The 23,637-nt window shown below is 44.4% G+C and overlaps 1 protein-coding gene across 1 annotated transcript in view; it reads left to right on the plus strand.

Annotated features, from left to right (window-relative positions):
- The window catches only part of LOC120040396 (potassium voltage-gated channel subfamily A member 1-like), a 17,805-nt gene extending 430 nt beyond the window's left edge, over positions 1 to 17,375 (plus strand). Inside the window, exons 2-3 of the mRNA XM_038985565.1 lie at positions 884 to 1,127; positions 16,305 to 17,375. Of these exons, the coding sequence (XP_038841493.1) occupies positions 884 to 1,127; positions 16,305 to 17,375 (1,315 nt within the window). The remainder of the gene's footprint in view (positions 1 to 883; positions 1,128 to 16,304) is intronic.
- The last annotated feature ends 6,262 nt before the right edge of the window (positions 17,376 to 23,637 follow it).

Consider the following 23,637-nt stretch of genomic DNA (forward strand, 5'->3'; position numbering starts at 1 on the left):
CTTAGTATTTACTCTACTAGTTACTGGTTACTGTTTACTATGTTTTGTGTTGTCTTAACGTGTGTCGAGTTTACTGCTGACAATTAATCAATTATGTAGTAATATATAAATGTATTTATGTCTATTTATGTGTTTGTCTCTCTCTCTATGTCTCTCTTTCTTTGTCTCTTTTGTTGCCTCTGTCTGTCTGTTAATCAATAAAGTATTACTTCATTTGTATGTGTCTCTCTCCCTCTCTCCCTCTCTTTCGCTGTCCCCCTCTCTCTTTCTCTATCCCCCCTTTCTCTTTCTCTGTCTCCCTCTCTCTTTCTCTGTCCCCCTCTCTCTTTCTCTATCCCCCCTTTCTCTTTCTCTGTCCCCCTCTCTCTTTCTCTGTCCCCTCTCTCTTTCTCTGTCACCCCTCTCGCTTTCTCTGTCCCCTCTCTCGCTTTCTCTGTCCTCCCTCTCTTTCTCTATCCCCCTCTCTCTCTTTCTCTGTCCACCCTCTCTTTCTCTCTTCCCCTCTCTCTCTTTCTCTGTCCCCCCTCTCTTTCTCTATCCCCCTTTCTCTTTCTCTGTCCCCCTCTCTCTTTCTCTGTCCCCCCTCTCTTTCTCTATCCCCCTCTCTCTCTTTCTCTGTCCCCCCCTCTCTTTCTCTATCCCCCTCTCTCTCTTTCTCTGTCCCCCCCTCTCTTTCTCTGTCACCCCTCTCGCTTTCTCTGTCCCCTCTCTCGCTTTCTCTGTCCTCCCTCTCTTTCTCTATCCCCCTCTCTCTCTTTCTCTGTCCCCCCTCTCTTTCTCTATCCCCCTCTCTCTCTTTCTCTGTCCCCCCCTCTCTTTCTCTGTCACCCCTCTCGCTTTCTCTGTCCCCTCTCTCGCTTGCTCTGTCACCCCCCCTCTCCAGGTACTTTGACCCTCTGAGGAACGAGTATTTCTTTGACAGGAACCGCCCCAGTTTTGACGCCATCCTCTACTACTACCAGTCGGGCGGGCGTATCAGGAGACCTGTCAACGTGCCCATAGACATCTTCTCTGAGGAGATCCGCTTCTACGAACTGGGAGAAGAGGCCATGGAGAAGTTCAGAGAGGATGAGGGTTTTATTAAGGAAGAGGAGAGACCACTACCCGACAACGAGCTGCAGAGAAAGGTGTGGTTTGTACTTATTTTGTATCTTGAATGTCGTTTTTTCCCCCCAAGCTTTCTCTTTAGTTCATCAATTACATATGCTAATTAATTGAGTCACTTCCTGTGAGAGCTGTGAATAACCTGTCTATCCACCCCTATTCTCTGTCACCCTCACAAAGGTCTTTGAAGCCGCAACGAGTCAGGACGTTTTTTTATGCTTGCTGTACATAAGCTGTAAAATAAATAAAGGCTTTTAATTGTTCTATGATGCCTTGATTTTGCACAAAGGCTTTTTTTGTATTTTGCTATCCAGCATGGACTTTTGTTTGTGCTCCATCTAGTGTAAACTAATATACAGTATATCTCCTCTCATCTTCAAGGTTAACACAGTATGTCTTCTCTTATTTTAATTGTATTTATTTTATTTATTTCACCTTTATTTAACCAGGTAGGCTAGTTGAGAACACCTTTATTTAACCAGGTAGGCCAGTTGAGAACACCTTTATTTAACCAGGTAGGCTAGTTGAGAACACCTTTATTTAACCAGGTAGGCCAGTTGAGAACACCTTTATTTAACCAGGTAGGCTAGTTGAGAACACCTTTATTTAACCAGGTAGGCTAGTTGAGAACACCTTTATTTAACCAGGTAGGCTAGTTGAGAACACCTTTATTTAACCAGGTAGGCTAGTTGAGAACACCTTTATTTAACCAGGTAGGCTAGTTGAGAACACCTTTATTTAACCAGGTAGGCTAGTTGAGAACACCTTTATTTAACCAGGTAGGCTAGTTGAGAACACCTTTATTTAACCAGGTAGGCTAGTTGAGAACACCTTTATTTAACCAGGTAGGCCAGTTGAGAACACCTTTATTTAACCAGGTAGGCTAGTTGAGAACACCTTTATTTAACCAGGTAGGCTAGTTGAGAACACCTTTATTTAACCAGGTAGGCTAGTTGAGAACACCTTTATTTAACCAGGTAGGCTAGTTGAGAACACCTTTATTTAACCAGGTAGGCCAGTTGAGTACAAGTTCTCATTTACAACTGTGACCTGGCCAAGATAAATCAAAGCAGTGTGACAAAAACAACAACACAGAGTTACACATAAACAAACGTACAGTCAATAACACAGAAGAAAAATTGAAAAATCTTTATACAGGGTGTGCAAATGTAGAAGAGTAGGGAAGTAGGAAATATATTGGCCCTAGAGACAAAAATATTTACAATTTAGCATTAACACTGGAGTGATAGATGTGCAGATGATGAATGTGCAAGTAGAGATACTGGGGTGCAAAAGAGCAAGAAGGTATTCGGGTGTGCTATTTACAGATTGGCTGTGTACAGGTACAGTGATCGGTAAGCTGCTCAGACAGCTGATGCTTAAAGTTAGTGAGGGAGATATAAGACTCCAACTTCAGAGATTTTTGCAATTCGTTCCAGTCATTGGCAGCAGAGAACTGGAAGGAAAGGCGGCCGAAGGAAGTGTTGGCTTTGGGGAGATATACCTGCTGGAGCGTGTGCTACGGGTGGGTTTTGTATGGTGACCAGTGAGCTGAGATAAGGCGGGACTTTACCTAGCAAAGACTTATAGATGAAAACCACACCTTAAAAGGTGTAGTTAATATTGTATGTCTTCTCTTTCTTATCTTAAAGGTTGTGGTTAATACAGTATGTCTTCTCTTATCTTCAAGGTGTGGTTAATATAGTATATCTTGTCTTAAAGGTGTGGTTAATATGGTATTTCTTATCTTGTCTTAAAGGTGTAGTTAATATTGTATGCATTCTCTTTCTTATCTTCAAGTAATATATATGGTATTTCTTATCTTATCTTAACCTCTCTGGCGCAGTCATTCCGCTAGCGACCCACCTCGACATCATCCGGGTGAAATTGCAGAGCGCCAAATACAAAATACAGAAATAGTCATAATAAACATTAATAAAAATACAAGTGTTATACATCGGCTTAAAGATGAACGTCTTGTTAATCCAGCTGCTTTGTCAGAATTCAAAAAGGCTTTACGGCGAAAGCATGTGATTATCTGAGGACAGAAAAGCATACAAACATTTTACAACCAAGTAGAGGAAAGTACTGAAAGTCAGAAATAGCGATAAAATGAATCACTTACATTTGAAGATCTTCACCTGGTTGCAGTCACAAGAGTCCCAGCTACACAATAAATGTTTTGTTTTGTTTGATGAAGTCCCTCTTTATATCCCAAAAACTCTGTTTTGTTATCGCGTTTTGTTCACTAATCAACTGGCTCAAAGTCAAAACACGCAGACCAATACATTCTAATAGTTCCGGTAAAGTTCGTTGAAACATGTCAAACATGTTTATAATTAATCCTCAGGTTGTCAGTTGTCTAAATTATCGATAATATTTCAACCAATAACATATTCAATAGAAAGGAAAAACAACGAAGGTGCGCAAACCAGCACTGCATGATTCTACAGTCCACTGACAGAAAGGTCTCATTCTCCTTCATTTTTCAGAAAACAAGCCTAAAACAATGTCTAAAGACTGTTGACATCTAGTGGAAGCCATAGGAACTGCAATCTGGTTCCTAACCCACTAGATACTCAATAGGCTTTCAATGGAAAACCACCCACATCAAAAAAAATCCCACTTCCTGGATGGACTTTCCTCAGGTTTTCGCCTGCCATATCAGTTCTGTTATACTCACATACAATATTTTAACAGTTTTGGAAACTTTAGAGTGTTTCCTATCCAGATCTACCAATTATATGCATATCCTAGCTTCAGGGCCCGAGTAGCAGGCAGTTTAATTTGGGCATGCTATTCATCCAAAAGTCAGAATGCTGCCCCCTACCCCAGTGAAGTTAATACAGTATTTCTCATCTCATCTTAAAGGTTAATACACTATGTCTTCTCTTATCTTATCTCTTATCTTCTTTTTTGACCTAATGGCGCCGGAGAGGATGGCTGCCGTTTTATTGTCAACCAACCGTGCTATTTATTTATTTTTTCACATTGTATGTAACTTATTTTGTACATCATGTTGCTGCTACCGTCTCTTATGAACGAAAACAGCTTCTGGACATCAGAACAGCGATTACTCACCTTGAATTGGACGAAGATTTTTTTTTTTTATAAGTCGGACGAGAGGGATTTACTCCAGACACCCGAACAGGACCTCATCCCCGTCATTCGGGGGAGAAAGAGACAGATATTTTGCAGAAGGAGATCAGGATGCCTTGTGAGGATAATCTGCCTTTGCCATCTGTCTTATTAGCCAACATCCAATCGCTGGAAAATAAATGGGACGAACTAAAAGCACATATATCCTACCAATTGGACATTAAAAACTGTAATATCTAGTGTTTCACTGAGTCGTAGTTGAACGACGACATTAATAACATACAGCTGGCAGCTGGCAGCAGTTTTTGGTAAGAATAAGGGTGACCGTCTATATATATTTGAAAACACAGCTGGTGCACGAAATATCTAAGGATGTCTCAAGGTTTTGCTCGCCAGAAGTAGAGTATGTCATTATAAGTTGTAGACCACACTATCTACCTAGACAGTTAGTTTTCGTAAACTCTGGACCACCTATACTCCACACACAGAGACAATACAAAGCTCTGCCTCACCCTCCATTTGACAAATCTGACCATAATTCTACACTCCTCATTCCTGCGTACAAGCAACAATTAAAGCAGGAAGCACCAGTGACTCGGTCAATAAGAATGTGGTCAGATGAAGTGTGGTCAGATGAAGCAGATGCTAAGCTACAGGACTGTTTTGCTAGCACAGAGTGGAATATGCTCCGGGATTCTTTCCGATGGCATTGAGGAGTACACCACATCAGTCATTGGCTTCATCAATAAGTGCATCAATGACGTCATCCCCACAGTGATTGTACGTACATACCTCAACCAGAAGCCATGGATTACAGGCAGCATTTGCACTGAGCTAAAGGGTAGAGCTGCCACTTATAAGTAATCCTGCTATGCCCTCTGCCGAACCGTCAGACAGGTAAAGCATCAATACAGGACTAAGATCAAATCGTATTACACCGCTTGTTGAATGTGGCAGGGCTTGCAAACCATTATAGACCACAAAGGGAAGCAAAGCCGAGAGCTGCCCAGTGACTAAAGCCAGACCAGACGAGCTAAACTACTTCTGTTCTCGCTTCAAGGCAAACAACACTGAAACATGCATGAGAGCATCAGATGTTCCGGATGACTATGTGATCAGCTCTCTGCAGCCAATGTGAGCAAGATCTTTAAACAGGTTAACTTCTTATGGCTGTCACGTTCCTGACCTGTTTTCTGTTGTTTTGTATGTGTTTAGTTGGTCAGGGCGTGAGTTGGGGTGGGTATTCTATGTGTTGTGTTTCTATGTTGGGGTTAATGTGTTGCCTGATATGGTTCTCAATTAGAGGCAGGTGTTTGACGTTTCCTCTGATTGAGAACCATATTAAGGTAGGCTGTGTTCACTGTTTGTTTGTGGGTGATTGTTCCTGTGTAAGTGTTGGTGCTACACGGGACTGTGACGGTTAGTGTGTTTTTGTCAGTTTGTATAGTGTTTTTGTTTTGTCTATTAAATTCATTATGTCTAATTACCACGCTGCACATTGGTCCTCTGATCCTTCTCGCCTCTCCTCGTCTGAGGAGGAGGACGAAGTAGACTGCCGTTACAGAATCACCCACCAAACAAGGATCAAGCAGCGTGGCAACGGGCAGCAGCGACAGCAGCAGCGGTACCAGGAGGAATGGTCATGGGAGCAAATATTGAACGGAGAAGGACCCTGGGCTAAGGTTGGAGAATATCGCCGCTCTCGGGAAGAGATGGAGGCAGCTAAAGCCCAGGAGCGGTGGTCTGAGGAGGCAGCACGGAAGCGGGGCTGGAAGCCCGTGAAGAAACCCCAAACATTTCTTGAGGGGGGGGGATAAAGGGTAGTGTGGCGAGGGCAGGTAGGAAACCTGCGCCCACTTCCCATGCTTACCGTGGAGAGCGGGAGTACGGGCAGACACCGTGTTATGCGGAAGAGCGCACGGTGTCTCCTGTACGGGTGCATAGCCCGGTGCGGGTTATTCCACCTCCCCGCACTGGGCGGGCTAGAGTGAGCATTGAGCCAAGTGCCATGAAGCCGGCTCTACATATCTGGCCTCCAGTACGTCTCCTCGGGCCGGTGTACATGGCACCAGCCTTACGCATGGTGTCCCCGGTTCGCCAACACAGCCCAGTGCGGGTTATTCCACCTCCCCGTACTGGACGGGCTACGGGGAGCATGCAACCAGGTAAGGTTGGGCAGGCTCAGTGCTCAAGGGAGCCAGTACGCCTGCACGGTCCGGTATATCCGGCGCTACCTTCCCGCCCCAGCCCAGTACCACCAGTGCCTACACCACGCACCAGGCTTCCAGTGCGTCTCCAGAGCCCTGTTCCTCCTCCACGCACTCTCCCTGTGGTGCGTGTCTCCAGCCCAGTACCTCCAGTTCCGGCATCACGCATCAAGCCTCCTGTGCGTCTCCAGAGCCCTGTACGCACTGTTCCTTCTCCCCGCACTCGCCCTGAGGTGCGTGCCCTCAGCCCGGTACCTCCAGTTCCGGTACCACGCACCAGGCCTATAGTGCGCATCGAGAGTCCAGTGTGCCCTGTTCCTGCTCCCTGCACTAGCCTTGAGGTGCGTGTCTCCAGTCCGGTACCACCAGTTCCGGCACCACGCACCAGGCCTACTGTGCGCCTCAGCAGGTCAGAGTCGGCCGTCTGCCCAACGCCGCCTGCACTGCTCGTCTGCCCAGCGCCGTCTGAGCTGCCTGCCTGCCCAGCGCCGTCTGAGCCATCCGTCTGCCCAGCGCCGTCTGAGCCATCCGTCTGCCCAGCGCCGTCTGAGCCATCTGTCTGCCCAGCGCCGTCTGAGCCATCTGTCTGCCCAGCGCCGTCTGAGCCATCTGTCTGCCCAGCGCCGTCTGAGCCATCTGTCTGCCCAGCGCCGTCTGAGCCATCTGTCTGCCCAGCGCCGTCTGAGCCATCTGTCTGCCCAACGCCGTCTGAGCCATCCGTCTGCCCAACGCCGTCTGAGCCATCTGTCTGCCCAGCGCCGTCTGAGCCATCTGTCTGCCCAGCGCCGTCTGAGCCATCTGTCTGCCCAGCGCCGTCTGAGCCATCCGTCTGTCCCGAGCCATCTGAGCCATCCGTCTGTCCCGAGCCATCTGAGCCATCCGTCTGTCCCGAGCCATTAGAGCCGTCCGTCAGTCAGGAGCCGCTAGAGCCGTCCGTCAGTCAGGAGCTGCTAGAGCCGTCCGTCAGTCAGGAGCTGCCAAAGCCGCCAGCCAGTCAGGAGCTGCCAGAGCCGCCCGCCAGTCAGGAGCAGCCAGAGCCGCCAGCCAGTCAGGAGCTGCCAGAGCCGCCAGTCAGTCAGGAGCTGCCAGAGCCGCCAGTCAGTCAGGAGCTGCCAGAGCCGCCAGTCAGTCAGGAGCTGCCAGAGCCGCCAGTCAGTCAGGAGCTGCCAGAGCCGCCAGCCAGTCATGAGCTGCCTTCCAGTCATGAGCTGCCTTCCAGTCATGAGCTGCCTTCCAGTCATGAGCTGCCCTACAGTCATGAGCTGCCCTACAGTCATGAGCGGCCCTACAGTCATGAGCTGCCCTCCAGTCATGAGCTGCCCTCCAGTCATGAGCTGCCCTACAGTCATGAGCTGCCCTACAGTCATGAGCTGCCCTACAGTCCGGAGCTGCCACTCAGTCTGGAGCTGCCACTCAGTCCGGAGCTGCCACTCAGTCCGGAGCTGCCACTCAGTCCGGAGCTGCCACTCAGTCCGGAGCTGCCATTAGTCTAGAGTTGTCCCTCTGTCCTAAGCTACCTCTCTGTCCGGAGCTACCTCTCTGTCCTGAGCTACCGCTCTGTCCTGAGCTACCTCTCTGTCCTGAGCTACCTCTCTGTTCTGAGCTACCTCTCTGTCCTGAGCTACCTCTCTGTCCTGAGTTGTCTCCTCTATTTAGGAGGGGCCTTGGTGAAGGTTCCTGGACCATGGCGAGGGTCGCCACTCAAGGGACGCTAAGGAGGGGGACAAAGACAATGGTGGAGTGGTGTCCTCGTCCTCCGCCGGAGCCGCCACCGCGGACAGATGCCCACCCAGACCCTCCCCTTGAGTTTTAGGGGTGCGCCCGGAGTTCGCACCTTGAGGGGGGGGTTCTGTCACGTTCCTGACCTGTTTTCTGTTGTTTTGTATGTGTTTAGTTGGTCAGGGCGTGAGTTGGGGTGGGTATTCTATGTGTTGTGTTTCTATGTTGGGGTTAATGTGTTGCCTGATATGGTTCTCAATTAGAGGCAGGTGTTTGACGTTTCCTCTGATTGAGAACCATATTAAGGTAGGCTGTGTTCACTGTTTGTTTGTGGGTGATTGTTCCTGTGTAAGTGTTGGTGCTACACGGGACTGTGACGGTTAGTGTGTTTTTGTCAGTTTGTATAGTGTTTTTGTTTTGTCTATTAAATTCATTATGTCTAATTACCACGCTGCACATTGGTCCTCTGATCCTTCTCGCCTCTCCTCATCTGAGGAGGAGGACGAAGTAGACTGCCGTTACAATGGCTGCAGCCCGAGGCCGCCCACAATATGACAACAGCCAGCTCAAGTGCAGGGCGCGAAATTCAAAATATATATTTTTTAAATATTTAACTTTCACACATTAACAAGTCCAATACAGCAAATGAAAGGTACACATCTTGTGAATCCAGCCAACATGTCCGATTTTTAAAATGTTTTACAGCGAAAACAGCACGTATATTTATGTTAGCTCACCACCAAATACAAAAAAGGACAGACATTTTTCACAGCACAGGTAGCATGCACAAAGCCAACCTAACTAACCAAGAACCAACCAAACTAACCAAGAAACAACTTCATCAGATGACAGTCTTATAACATGTTATACAATAAATCTATGTTTTGTGCATATTTCAGGTATAAATCATAGTTTACATTGCAGCTACAATCAGAAATTGCACCGAAAGCAGCCATAATAATTACAGACACCAACGTCAAATACCTAATTACTCATCATAAAACATTTCTGAAAAATACATAGTGTACAGCAAATGAAAGACAGGCATCTTGTGATTCCAGACAATATTTCCGATTTATTAAGTGTTTTACAGCGAAAACACAATATAGCGTTATATTAGCTTACCACAATAGCCAAAAACACAAGCAATTTCCCAGTAGCAAAAGTTAGCGATCGTAACAAACAAGCAAAAGATATATAATTTTTGACTAACCTTGATTTTCTTCATCAGATGACAGTCCTATAACATCAGGTTATACATACACTTATGTTTTGTTTGAAAATGTGCATATTTAGAGCTGAAATCAGTGGTTATACATTGTGCTAACTTAGCTACTTTTTCCCACTACGTCCGTATTTTTTTCTGACACTTTTTCTGACACACATATTCTGACCAAATAGCTATTCATAAACATAACTAAAAAATACAGGTTGTATAGGAAATGATAGATCCATTAGTTCTTAATGCAATCGCAGTGTTAGAACTCTAAAAAATAACTTCATTACGACATCCAGCTTCGGTATAGCTAGAGTACCCAAAAGTTGGGCGCCGACGACTAATTCACATGTACGACAGATATATGAAATAGCATCATAAAATGTTTCTTACTTTTGCTGATCTTTCATCAGAATGTTGGACAAGGTGTCCTTTGTCCAGAACAATCGTTGTTTGGATTTAGAACGGCAACTTTCCCTCTTGATTTAGCACGCGCACTAGCCAAGTGGCATGGATCTCTCCATCGTCAACAATGTCAGAGAACGGAACACGGCAAAACTCCCGAAAAAATTTCAATAATCTGATTAAACTATATTGAAAAAACATACTTTACGATGATATGGTCACATGTATCAAATAAAATCAAAGCCGGAGATAGTAGTCGCCTATAACGGCAGCTAAACAGAAGGCAATCCCACTGTCCACCTCGCGCTCCCCAGAGTACCGGAAATGAGGGACACGTCATACAAAGAGCTTGTATTCCACTTCAGACCAAGATAAACACTACATTTCTTCTCTCACAGCCTCTTGACATCCAGGGGAAGGTCTATGAAGTGCACGTAGACTCTTACGTATCATGCCCATGTATAGACAGGAAGTAGAACAGAGCATCGATTTCAGACTTTCCACTTCCTGGTCAGGAAGTTTGTGGCAAATGAGTTCTGTTTGACTCACAGATATAATTCCAACGGTTTTAGAAACTAGAGAGTGTTTTCTATCCAATAGTAATAATAATATGCATATTGTACGAGCAAGAATTGAGTACGAGGCCGTTTGAAATGGGCACCTTTAATCAGAGCTACTCAATACTGCCCCTGCAGCCATAAAAAGTTAATGCAATCGCAGTGTTAGAATTCTAAAAAATAACTTCATTACGACATCCAGCTTCGGTATAGCTAGAGTACCCAAAAGTTGGGCGCCGACGACTAATTCACATGTACGACAGATATATGAAATAGCATCATAAAATGTTTCTTACTTTTGCTGATCTTTCATCAGAATGTTGGACAAGGGGTCCTTTGTCAAGAACAATCGTTGTTTGGATTTAGAACGGCCACTTTCCCTCTCGATTTAGCAAGCACACTAGCCAAGTGGCACGAATCTCTCCATCGTCAACAAAGTCAGAGAACGGAACACGGCAAAACTCCCGAAAAAATTTAAATAATCTGATTAAACTATATTGAAAAAACATACTTTACGATGATATGGTCACATGTATCAAATAAAATCAAAGCCGGAGATAGTAGTCGCCTATAACGGCAGCTAAACAGAAGGCAAATCCACGTCCCTATTCGCGCTCTCCAGAAAACCGGAAATGGGGGACACGTCATACAAAGAGCTTGTATTCCACTTCAGACCAAGATAAACACTACATTTCTTCTCTCACAGCCTCTTGACATCCAGGGGAAGGTCTATGAAGTGCATGTATACTAATACGTATCATGCCCATTTATAGGCAGGACCTAGAAGAGAGCCTCGATTTCAGACTTTCCACTTCCTGGTCAGGAAGTTTGTGCCAAATGAGTTCTGTTTGACTCACAGATATAATTCAAACGGTTTTAGAAACTAGAGAGTGTTTTCTATCCAATAGTAATAATAATATGCATATTGTACGAGCAAGAATTGAGTACGAGGCCGTTTGAAATGGGCACCTTTTATCTGGCTACTCAATACTGCCCCTGCAGCCCAAACAGGTTAACATTCACAAGGCCGCAGGGCAAGATGGATTACCAGGAAGTGTACTGCGAGCATGCGCTGAACAACTGGCTAATGTCTTCACTGACATTTTCGACCTGTCCCTGTCTGAGTCTGTAATACTAACATGTTTCAAGCAGACCACCATAGTCCCTGTGCCCAAGAACACCAAGGTAACAAGTCTAAATGACTACCGACCCATAGCACTCGCGTCTGTGGCCATGAAGTGCTTTGAAAGGCTGATCATGGCTCACATCAACACCATTTTCCCAGAATCCCTAGACACACTCCAATTTGCATAGCGCCCCAACAGATCCACAGATGATGCAATGTCTATTGCACTCCACACTGCCCTTACCCACCTGGACAAAGGAACACCTATGTTAGAATGCAATTCATTGACTACAGCTCAGCGTTCAACACCAGAGTACCCTCAAAGCTCATCACCAAGCTAAGGACCCTGGGACTAAAAACCTCCCTCTGCAACTGGATTCTGGACTTCCATACGGGCCCTTAAGTTTGCAGATGACACAACAGTGGTAGACCTGATCACCGACAACAACGAGACAGCCTATAGGGAGGATGTCAGAGACCTGACCATGTGGTGCAAGGACAACAACCTCTCCCTCAACGTGATCAAGACAAAGGAGATGAAAGTGGACTACATGAAAAGGTGGACTGAACACCTCCCCCATTCTCATCGACGGGGCTGTAGTAGAGCAGGTTGAGAGACACAAGTTCCTTGGTGTCCACATCACCAACAAACTAACATGGTCTAAGCACACCAAGACAGTCGTGAAAAAGGCACGACAAAACCTATTCCTCCTCAGGATACTGAAAATATTTGGCATTGGTCCTCAGATCCTCAAAAGGTGCTACAGCTGCACCATTGAGAGCATCCTGACGGGTTGCATCACTGCCTGTAAAGCAACTGCTCGACCTCTGACCGCAAGGCACTACAGAGAGTAGTGCGTACGGCCCAGTACATCACAGAGGCCAAGCTTCCTGCCATTCAGGACCTCTAAAGCAGGCGGTGTAAGGCTCTAAATATCTTCACCTCGTGAAGGTGTTTCCATCCTAAGTTACAGTATTTATCTTCTTCACCTTGTGAAGGCCCTAAAAATTGTCAAAGACTCCAGCCACCCTAGTCATAGACGGTTCTCTCTGCTACCGCACTGCAAACTGTACCGGAGTGCCAAGTCTAGGTCCAAGAGGCTTCTAAACAGCTTCTACCCCCAAGCCATAAGACTCATGAACATCTAATCGAATGGCTAGCCAGACTATTTGCATTGCCCCCCACTTTTACACTGATGCTACTCTCTGTTATTATCTATGCATAGTCACTTTAATAAATCTACCTACATGTACATATTACCTCAATTATCTCAACTAACCGGTGCACATTGACTCTGTACCGGTACCCCCTGTACAGTGGTTCCTCTTTAAAAGTTACGACCGTGCTGTTGCAGCATTCTATGGCACGTTATTTAATTGTCAGCCACTTTTAACATTAACATTTAACATTATGGTCTAACGAAAAACGGAACCCTTTAGGTTCCGTTAGGATGGAATGGAAAATATTGCGCCGTTAAAGGTGAAGGTCGGGAGAAGGCTACAACATAAGAGGATTGGAGGATTCTAAATGAATATCTAAGGGGCATAACATTTCCACACCCTAATAATCATTTCGAAAAAATAGTTGTTTCAATGATGTGACTCTCCGCCAATAATTACATTTAGAGGATTGGACGATTCTAAATTAATATCTAAGGGGCTTTTATATAATTATAAATTAATAAAATAATACTAAAATAATACTAATAACAATAATCACTTTGTTTAAAGAGTATCTAATTCATTTTTATTTAACCTAGGGTGAGTGGGAAAAAGGCAATTCTTGAACATGGGGTGAGATCTTCTCAATAATTTGTAAAAAAAGCCAGTTTGTTATTTAGAATTATTTATTTCTGGAGAAACCTAACTTGATTATTTAGCAGACATCACTTGCTTATATTCGTTCAACACATATATCTTAAGAATATCATGGAATATAATTGAACATTTTCACTTTGTTCCAATATTTCTGTAGTTCATTGATATTTATTCCCATAGTATTTTGTTATGGATCCATAACTAAATAAACATCAGCATTTTGAAAGAGTATTTTAATCATTATTTTATTAATGAAAGCATAAAGATGCCATTAGTTACATTGCTTTAGTTTGAACGTGCAGACTGGCACTAAGAACAGAACAGCGGGAACGTTTCCCTAGTCAGCTGCATTATTTTGTGCAATGCCCCTTACATTTTTTGGAGAAGATTTATTTTTCAAATAATGTAAACTGAGCGAGGAAAAGGTGATTCTTGGGTGAGAAATTGTTATTAATTTGTAAATAAAGCCAGTTTGTTATTTAGAATTATTTATTTATGTTTTTAGAGGGAGAAAAAGCAAAAACCTACAGTCATCTCATGGGTGTCCCAGTCGAGGCCACCACAGGTACTGAACCAGCATCTGTAGCAACACAGCTGTCTTAGACCATTGCCCCACTCAGGCGCTGTAAAACATAACTTGTTGGGAGTGGCCTACAGTAAGAGCAAATTAATCCTATCAAAATAAAGTAATAAAAACCTTAGTGTAACAACAGTTATAGTAAGTAATACTGAAGTTATGCACAATTATCAGTTTCTATTTAGGTTTATGTCGCCCACCTTGCAGCCCGCTGGCTCCACCCCAGAGCCTTATATGAACTTCCTGCCCCAACGAGGCGAGGCTGTGAGTCGTTAAGCCAGGGGGGGCTTGGGGATAAAGGTGGAAGCAACCTGCACAAAGGGGCCGAGAATGGAGAGAAACAAGTGCATTATGAAGAGAGAGCACACTATCTGTGAGATTACCCGTTGTGACCTGGACTGTCGGACTACCTCCCTTGTGTACCGAACCGGATTGGCTGAGGAACCGAGTCTAAGGATTACCCCTGGAGAATGGAACGGACAACGAGAACGGCTTGTGGACTGTGAAGTAACTGGTGAATTCCCCCCTCTTCCCCAGTGTACCAAATTCCTTAATAAACTCCCCTTTTGCATTCTAGTTGTGCTACTGGTGTATGTTTTGGTATTGAACTCGGTCACGTGGAAACCTCACACCCTTGAGCCTGCTACAATATGGAATGTCTCTCTACCTACAATATGAGCCAGAAAAATGTAGCGCGCCAAATTCAAATATATTACTATAAAAATCAATCTGTCATGAAATCACACATGAAAGACACCAAATTAAAGCTACACGTGTTGTGAATCCAGCCAACATGTCTGATTTCAAAAAGGATTTACGGCGAAAGCACACCAAACGATTATGTTAGCTCAGTACATAGCCACAGAAAAACACAGCCATTTTCCCAGCAAAAGATAGTCACAAAAAGCAGAAATAGAGATAAAATGAATCACTAACCTTTGATGATCTTCATCAGATGACACTCATAGGACATCATGTTACACAATACATTTATGTTTTGTTCGATAATGTGCATATTTATATCCACAAATCTCGGTTTACATTGGCACCATGTTCAGAAATGCCTCCAAAATATCAGGAGAAATTGCAGAGCGCCACGTCAAATAACAGAAATACTCATCATAAACTTTGATGAAAGATTCATGTTTTACATATAATTAAAGATACACTTGTTCTTAATGCAACCGGTGTCAGATTTAAAAAAAACTTTACGTAAAAAGCACACCATGCAATAATCTGAGACGGCGCTCAGATTTAACAACATTTCTCCGCCATGTTGGAGTCAACAGAAATACGAAATTGCATCATAAATATTCCTTTACCTTTGATGATCTTCATCAGAATGCACCCCCAGGAATCCTAGTTCCACAATAAATCGTTGTTTTGTTCGATAATGTCCATTATTTATGTCTAAGTAGCTACTTTTGCTAGCATGTTTAGTGCACATGTCCAAACGCTCGCGCAAATGCAGGCGAACTGGTACGAAAACTTCAAAAAGTTATACAACAGGTCGAATAAACTGGTCAAACTAAGTAGAGAATGAATCTTCAGGATGTTGTTATCATATATATCCAATCACGTTCCAACCGGAGAATTCCTTTGTGTCTGTAGAAGTTATGGAAAGCAAGGCGATATCATGAGGAAAGCGCATGACCAGGAACTGGCATTCTGCCAGACCACTGACTGAAACACCTCCCATCCGGCCCCACATCACACTAGAGGCTTCATTCTGCATAGGAAGTGCAAACAGATCCATAACTTACAGGGAATTGAATAGGCGATGAGTTGAACGTTGACCAGTCTCAGAATTCTCACTTCCTTTTTGGATTTTTTCTCGGGTTTTTGCCTGCCATATGAGTTCTGTTATACTCACAGACATCATTCAAACAGTTTTAGAAACTTCAGATTGTTGCATATCCAACAGTAATAATACTATGCATATATTAGCATCTGGGACAGAGTCAGTTCACTATGGGCACGCAATTCATCCAAAAGTGAAAATGCTGCCCCCTATATCAAAGAAGTTAAAGGTGTGGTTAATACAGTATATCTCCTCTTAAAGGTGTGGTTAATACAGTATATCTCCTCTCATCTTAAAGGTGTGGTTAATACAGTATATCTCCTCTTAAAGGTGTGGTTAATACAGTATATCTCCTCTTAAAGGTGTGGTTAATACAGTATATCTCATCTTAAAGGTGTGGTTAATACAGTATATATCCTCTTAAAGGTGTGGTTAATACAGTATATCTCATCTTAAAGGTGTGGTTAATACAGTATATCTCCTCTCATCTTAAAGGTGTGGTTAATACAGTATATCTCCTCTCATCTTAAAGGTGTGGTTAATACAGTATATCTCCTCTCATCTTAAAGGTGTGGTTAATACAGTATATCTCCTCTCATCTTAAAGGTGTGGTTAATACAGTATATCTCATCTTAAAGGTGTGGTTAATACAGTATATCTCCTCTCATCCTAAAGGTGTGGTTGCTGTTTGAGTACCCTGAGAGCAGTGGTCCGGCGCGGGTGATAGCCATCGTCTCCGTCCTCGTCATCCTCATCTCCATCGTCATCTTCTGCCTGGAGACGTTACCGGAGTTCAGGGAGGACCACAAGGAGCCAGTCCCGTTGGCTCCCGTAACTAACGGCACCGAGCCGTACTTCTCCTCTCCGTTCTCCGAACCGTTCTTCGTGGTGGAGACGCTGTGCATCATCTGGTTCTCCTTTGAGCTGCTGGTCCGGTTCTTCGCCTGTCCCTCCAAGGCCACCTTCTCTAGGAACATCATGAACATTATAGATATCGTGGCCATAATACCATATTTTATAACGCTGGGCACGGAGCTGGCAGAGCAGCAGGGGAATGGGCAGCAGGCCATGTCCCTCGCCATCCTCAGGGTCATCCGTCTGGTCAGGGTGTTCAGGATCTTCAAGCTGTCCAGACACTCCAAGGGGCTCCAGATCCTGGGCCAGACCCTGAAGGCCAGCATGCGGGAGCTTGGCCTCCTCATCTTCTTCCTCTTCATTGGAGTCATCCTCTTCTCCAGTGCTGTTTACTTTGCAGAGGCCGATGACCCAGATTCCGGCTTCAGCTCCATCCCAGACGCCTTCTGGTGGGCCGTGGTCACCATGACTACCGTTGGCTACGGCGACATGCACCCAATTAGCATAGGCGGGAAGATTGTTGGCTCTCTCTGCGCCATCGCTGGCGTGCTGACCATCGCCCTGCCCGTCCCCGTCATCGTGTCCAACTTCAACTACTTCTACCACCGGGAGACGGAGGGGGAGGAGCAGACGCAGTACCTCCACGTGGGCAGCTGTCAGCCACTGGCGGCCGAGATGGACGAAGGGCAGGGGGTGAGGAAGAGGAGCAGCTCTTCATCGCTCAGTAAGAGTGAGTACATGGTAATAGAGGAACACAGAGCACTGAACAGCAGTACCTTCAAACAGCAGCAGAACTTCTCAACGACAACCGCTGCTACCATGACAACCGTGACACACAACATCACAGCGAACAGCGTCAGCATTAGCAAGAAGATCTTTACAGATGTCTAGTCTACGGTGTCGTAACGGACTCGTGGACGAAAGGACTGTCTGTAGTGCTTTAACAGCTGCATAAAGCGCTTTAGGTTATATGGGGATGAACTCAGCTCATCCACCATCGCTGCCTCAGGCCCCCAGTACCTAATGGGGATATGATATGAGATACATGTATATGATATAGACATACCACCGGGCTGTACTCTGACTTTTACAATACAACAGCCAGTATGCATTTCTGTCTGGAGACCGAGATATTCAGCTACAAAGCTATATATAGCCATGTCTAGAGACAGAGAGAGACAGCTACAGAGCTATATAACCATGCCTGGAGACAGAGAGAGACAGCTACAGAGCTAAATAACCATGCCTGGAGACAGAGAGAGACAGCTACAGAGCTATATAACCATGCCTGGAGACAGAGATACCCAGCTACAAAGCTATATATAGCCATGTCTAGAGACAGAGATGCCCATCTACAGAGCTGTATAAACATGTATGGAGACAGAGGTTCCCAGCTACAGAGCTATATAATCATGTCTGGAGACAGAGATACCCAGCTACAGAGCTGTATAACCATGTACGGAGACAGAGACAACTCCAGAGCTGTATAACCATGCTGGAGAAAGAGACAGCTACAGAGCTATATAACCATTCCTGCAGACAGAGACCGCTACAGAGCTGTATAAACATGTCTGGAGACAGAGAGAGACAGCTACAGAACTATATAACTATGCCTAGAGACAGAGACAGCTACAGAGCTTTATAACCATGTCTGGAGACAGAGATACCCAGCTGCAGAGCTTTATAACCATGTCTGGAGACAGCTACAGAGCTATATAACCATGTCTGGAGACAGAGACAGCTACAGAGCTATATAACCATGTCTGGAGACAGAGAGAGAGAGCTATATAACTATGTCTGGAGACAGAGACAGCTACAGAGCTATATAACCATGTCTGGAGACAGAGATACCCAGCTGCAGAGCTTTATAACCATGTCTGGAGACAACTACAGAGCTATATGCCTGGAGACAGAGACAGCTACAGAGCTATATAACCATGTCTGGAGACAGAGAGAGAGAGCTATATACAGTGGGGCAAAAAAGTATTTAGTCAGCCACCAATTGTGCATGTTCTCCCACTTAAAAAGATGAGAGAATCCTGTAATTTTCATCATAGGTACACTTCAACTATGACAGACAAAATGAGAAAAAAAATCCAGAAAATCACATTGTAGGATTTTTAATGAATTTATTTGCAAATTATGGTGGAAAATAAGTATTATGGCTGCAGGGCGGTGCCGGTACACTTATGACAACAGCCAGCTCAAGTGCAGGGCGCGAAATTCAAAATATATTTTTTAGAAATATTTAACTTTCACACATTAACAAGTCCAATACAGCAAATGAAAGGTACACATCTTGTGAATCCAGCCAACATGTCCGATTTTTAAAATGTTTTACAGCGAAAACACCACGTATATTTATGTTAGCTCACCACCAAATACAAAAAAGCACTAACATTTTTCACAGCACAGGTAGCATGCACAAAGCCAACCTAACTAACCAAGAACCAACCAAACTAACCAACAAACAACTTCATCAGATGACAGTCTTATAACATGTTATTCAATAAATCTATGTTTTGTTCGAAAAATGTGCATATTTCAGGTATAAATCATAGTTTACATTGCAGCTACAATCAGAAATTGCACCGAAAGCAGCCAGAATAATTACAGACACCAATGTCAAATACCTAAATACTCATCATAAAACATTTCTGAAAAATACATAGTGTACAGCAAATGAAAGACAAGCATCTTGTGAATCCAGCAAATATTTCTGATTTCTTATGTGTTTTACAGCGAAAACACAATATAGCGTTATATTAGCTTACCACAATAGCCAGAAACACAAGCCATTCCCCAGTAGCAAAAGTAAGCTATCGTAACAAACCAGCAAAAGATATATAATTTTTGACTAACCTTGATATGCTTCATCAGATGACAGTCCTATAACATCAGGTTATACATACACTTATGTTTTGTTCGAAAATGTGCATATTTAGAGCTGAAATCAGTGGTTATACATTGTGCTAACGTAGCATCTTTTTCCCACAACGTCCGGATATTTTTCGGACACTTTTTCTGACACACATATTCTGACCAAATAACTATTCATAAACATAACTAAAAAATACATGTTGTATAGGAAATGATAGATACACTAGTTCTTAATGCAATCGCCGTGTTAGAATTCTAAAAATAACTTCATTACGATATGCAGTTTACGTTATGGCGAGAGAGTACCCAAAACCTGGCCGCAAACGACTAGTTCACATGTACGACAGATATATGAAATAACATCATAAAATGGGTCCTACTTTTGATGATCTTTCATCAGAATGTTGTACAAGGGGTCCTTTGTCCAGAACAATCGTTGTTTGGTTTTAGAACGGCCTTTTTCCCTCTCGATTTAGCAAGCGCACTTGCCAAGTGGCACGAATCTCTCCATCGTCAACAAACTCAGAGAACGGAACACGGCAAAACTCCCGAAAAAATTTCAATAATCTGATTAAACTATATTGAAAAAACATACTTTATGATGATATTGTCACATGTATCAAATAAAATCAAAGCCGGAGATATTAGTCGTCTATAACGACAGCTTATCAGAAGGCAAATCCAGGTCCCTCCTCGCGCTCTCCAGAAAACAGGAAACTGGTGACACGTCATGCCAAGAGCTATAATTCGAGCCCAGATCAAGTTACACACTCAATTTTTTCTCTCACTCCTTGTTGACATCTAGTGGAAGACGTATGAAGTGCATCTAAACTAATAAATATCAAGGACTTTAATAGGCAGCCCCTAGAACAGTGCATCGAATTCAGATCTTCCACTTCCTGTCAGGAAGTTTGCTGCAAAAGGAGTTCTGTTTTACTCACAGATATAATTCAAACGGTTTTAGAAACTAGAGAGTGTTTTCTATCCAATAGTAATAATAATATGCATATTGTACGAGCAAGAATTGAGTACGAGGCCGTTTGAAATGGGCACCTTTTATCCGGCTACTCAATACTGCCCCTGCAGCCCAAACAGGTTTAAAAAACTTGTGTACATGAATTCATCACTGCTGAAGTGAAGGCCATCCTCACTTGGGGAATGTTTCTTTTTAGTTAGCTTCGTGACTGAATACATTTAGGATTTTTCTTATTCTCCTCAATTAGGTTGGAAAAATAGGATGATTGAGCAGCAATCGATACTTTTTGATTGAGCTCTTCGATACTCCACGGTACTGTCTTTCCAAGATAGTTGGAAGACTTCCAGTTTGGTGCAGCGCCATTTCCATTCCAATTTTGAAGAAACTTGCTTCAGGGCTCGGGTGTTTTCTGTATACCAGGGAGCTAGTTTCTTGTGACATTTTTTGTTGTTGTTTTTAGCAGCATCAAGGTTATAATGCTATAAGGTTAAAGTGAATTATTTGTTCACGATTGTAAATGTAAGAAGATGGTGGTCCAATAGACCAAGATTTGAAAAGAAAAACATTTAGATCCACAAAATCTATTCCACGGGAAAAAACTAGATCCAGATTGTGTCTGTGTAGGTCCCAAGATATGTTGTACAAAACCCACTGAGTCAATGATATCTCCAAAAACCTTTTGGATCTGTGGACTTCTCCACGTCAATATTGAAGTCACCAAAAATTGTAAATCTTATCTGCCATGACTACGAGGTCCGGAACTCAGTGAGGAACGCTGTATAAAGAGGCCTGTAAACAGTAGCTATAAAAAGTGATTGTGTAGACTGCATAGATTTCATGACTAGAAGCTCAAAATTGTCAATTGAAATTGGCTGTTTGTCGTAAATGTTAGCAACACCTCTGTCTTCGCGGGATGCACTGGGGATATGGTCACTACTGTAACCAGGAGGAGAGGCATCAATTAACACAATAAATTCATCAGGCATGAGTCATGTTTCAGTCAGGCCAATCACATCAAGTTTATGATCAGTGATTAGTTCATTGACTATAACTGCCTTGGAAGTGAGGGATCTAACATTAAGTAGCCCTATTTTCAGATGTGCGATATTATCACAGTCTCGTTCAATAATGACAGGAATGGAGGAGGTCTTTATTCCAGTGAGATTGTTAAGGCGAATACCGCCATGTTTAGTTTTGCCCAACCTAGATCGAGGCACAGACACGATCTCAATGGGGATAGCTGAGCTGACTACACTAACTGTGCTAGTGGCAGACTCCACTAAGCTGGCAGGCTGGCTAACAGCCTGCTGCCTGGCCTGCACCCTATCTCATTGTGGAGCTAGAGGAGTTAGAGCCCTGTCTATGTTGGTAGATAAGATCAGAGCACCCCTCCAGCTAGGATGGAGTCTGTCACTCCTCAACAGGCCAGGCTTGGTCCTGTTTGTGGGTGAGTCCCAGAAACAGATAATTGAGAGGACCAATTATCTACAAATTCTATCTTTTGGGAGAGGCAGGAAACAGTTTTCAACCAACGATTAGGTTTTGCGAGTTTGCTGTAGAGCTCACCACTCCCCCGAACGGGGAGGGGGCCAGAGACAATTACTCGATGCCAACACATCTTTCTAGATAAGATAGATGCTGAAGTTATGTTGCACATATTGACCTCTCGCTGGTTCATCCTAACATCGTTGGTGCCGACATGTACAACAATATGGTTGGAGGCTTCGGCGACTCAGACCCCTTTAATAATTAATCGGTGAAGGAGAGACCTGACCGGGCTCTGACTTCGGGCTCATTGCTTAATGGGGAGAACTGGTTGAAAGTTTCTATCGGGCGAATGTGCGACACCGGTTGAACATTCCGACAGCATTTCAGCAAATGTTTTTGGGGGATTTATACACTATCTGCACTTACTTGTGGCACAGACTCTGTTTCATCCTTTCCTACACTTAAATACCTAACGATTTCATCTGAAGCTGAGCTTGCAACTCGGCTTCTCTCACCATAAAGCGATAGTTCTCCTGTAAATGAAGAGTACAGCGGCTGCAATGAGAAGACATCATTCGTCAGACATCTCTTCAGCCTGTTACACGCTGTGCGTTGCGTCAACACCCAGACCCAGAGAGCCTAACTCCCCTCCTCACCCATTAGAGGACCACCAGCGGAGGGACAATGACAGTGACATTGAGTTGAACAAGCATTTTCCAGAGGATTACATCAGGACAACAACCCAACCCCAGGACATGAAGAGATGTGAGAAGTCAATCAGCTGCATTGACAGGACAGTCACCACCAGGGGAATTATGAAAGAACAGAGAACAAGATGGGAGGGGAGATGAAGGTTAGTGGTCCTGTCTGGATCAGTGTCAGTGGTCCTGTCTGGCTCAGTGTCATTGGTCCTGTCTGGCTCAGTGGTTAGTGGTCCTGTCTTGCTCATTGTCAGTGGTTAGTGGTCCTGTCTGGCTCAGTGTCAGTGGTTAATGGTCCTGTCTGGCTCAGTGTCAGTGTTTAGAGGTCCTGTCTGGCTCAGTGTCAGTGGTTAGTGGTCCTGTCTAGCTCAGTGTTAGTGGTTAGTGGTCCTGTCTGGCTCAGTGTCAGTGGTTAGTGGTCCTGTCTAGCTCAGTGTTAGTGGTTAGTGGTCCTGTCTGGCTCAGTGTTAGTGGATAGTGGTCCTGTCTTGCTCAGTGTCAGTGGTCCTGTCTGGCTCAGTGTCAGTGGTCCTGTCTGGCTCAGTGTTAGTGGATAGTGGTCCTGTCTTGCTCAGTGTCAGTGGTCCTGTCTGGCTCAGTGTCAGTGGTCCTGTCTTGCTCAGTGTCAGTGGTCCTGTCTTGCTCAGTGTCAGTGGTCCTGTCTTGCTCAGTGTCAGTGGTCCTGTCTGGCTCAGTGTCAGTGGTTAGTGGTCCTGTCTAGCTCAGTGTCAGTGGTCCTGTCTGGCTCAGTGTCAGTGTTAGTGGTCCTGTCTGGCTCATTGTCAGTGGTTAGTGGTCTTGTCTAGCTCAGTGTTAGTGGCTAGTGGTCCTGTCTGGCTCAGTGTCAGTGTTAGTGGTCCTGTCTGGCTCATTGTCAGTGGTTAGTGGTCCTGTCTGGCTCAGTGTCAGTGGTTAGTGGTCCTGTCTGGCTCAGTGTCAGTGGTTAGTGGTCCTGTCTGGCTCAGTGGTTAGTGGTCCTGTCTGGCTCAGTGTCAGTGGTCCTGTCTGGCTCAGTGTCAGGGTTAGTGGTCCTGTCTGGCTCAGTGTCAGTGGATAGTGGTCCTGTCTGGCTCAGTGTCAGTGGTTAGTGGTCCTGTCTGGCTCAGTG

Source organism: Salvelinus namaycush, unplaced genomic scaffold (genome assembly GCF_016432855.1).
Source record: "Salvelinus namaycush isolate Seneca unplaced genomic scaffold, SaNama_1.0 Scaffold349, whole genome shotgun sequence".
NCBI lineage: Eukaryota > Metazoa > Chordata > Actinopteri > Salmoniformes > Salmonidae > Salvelinus > Salvelinus namaycush.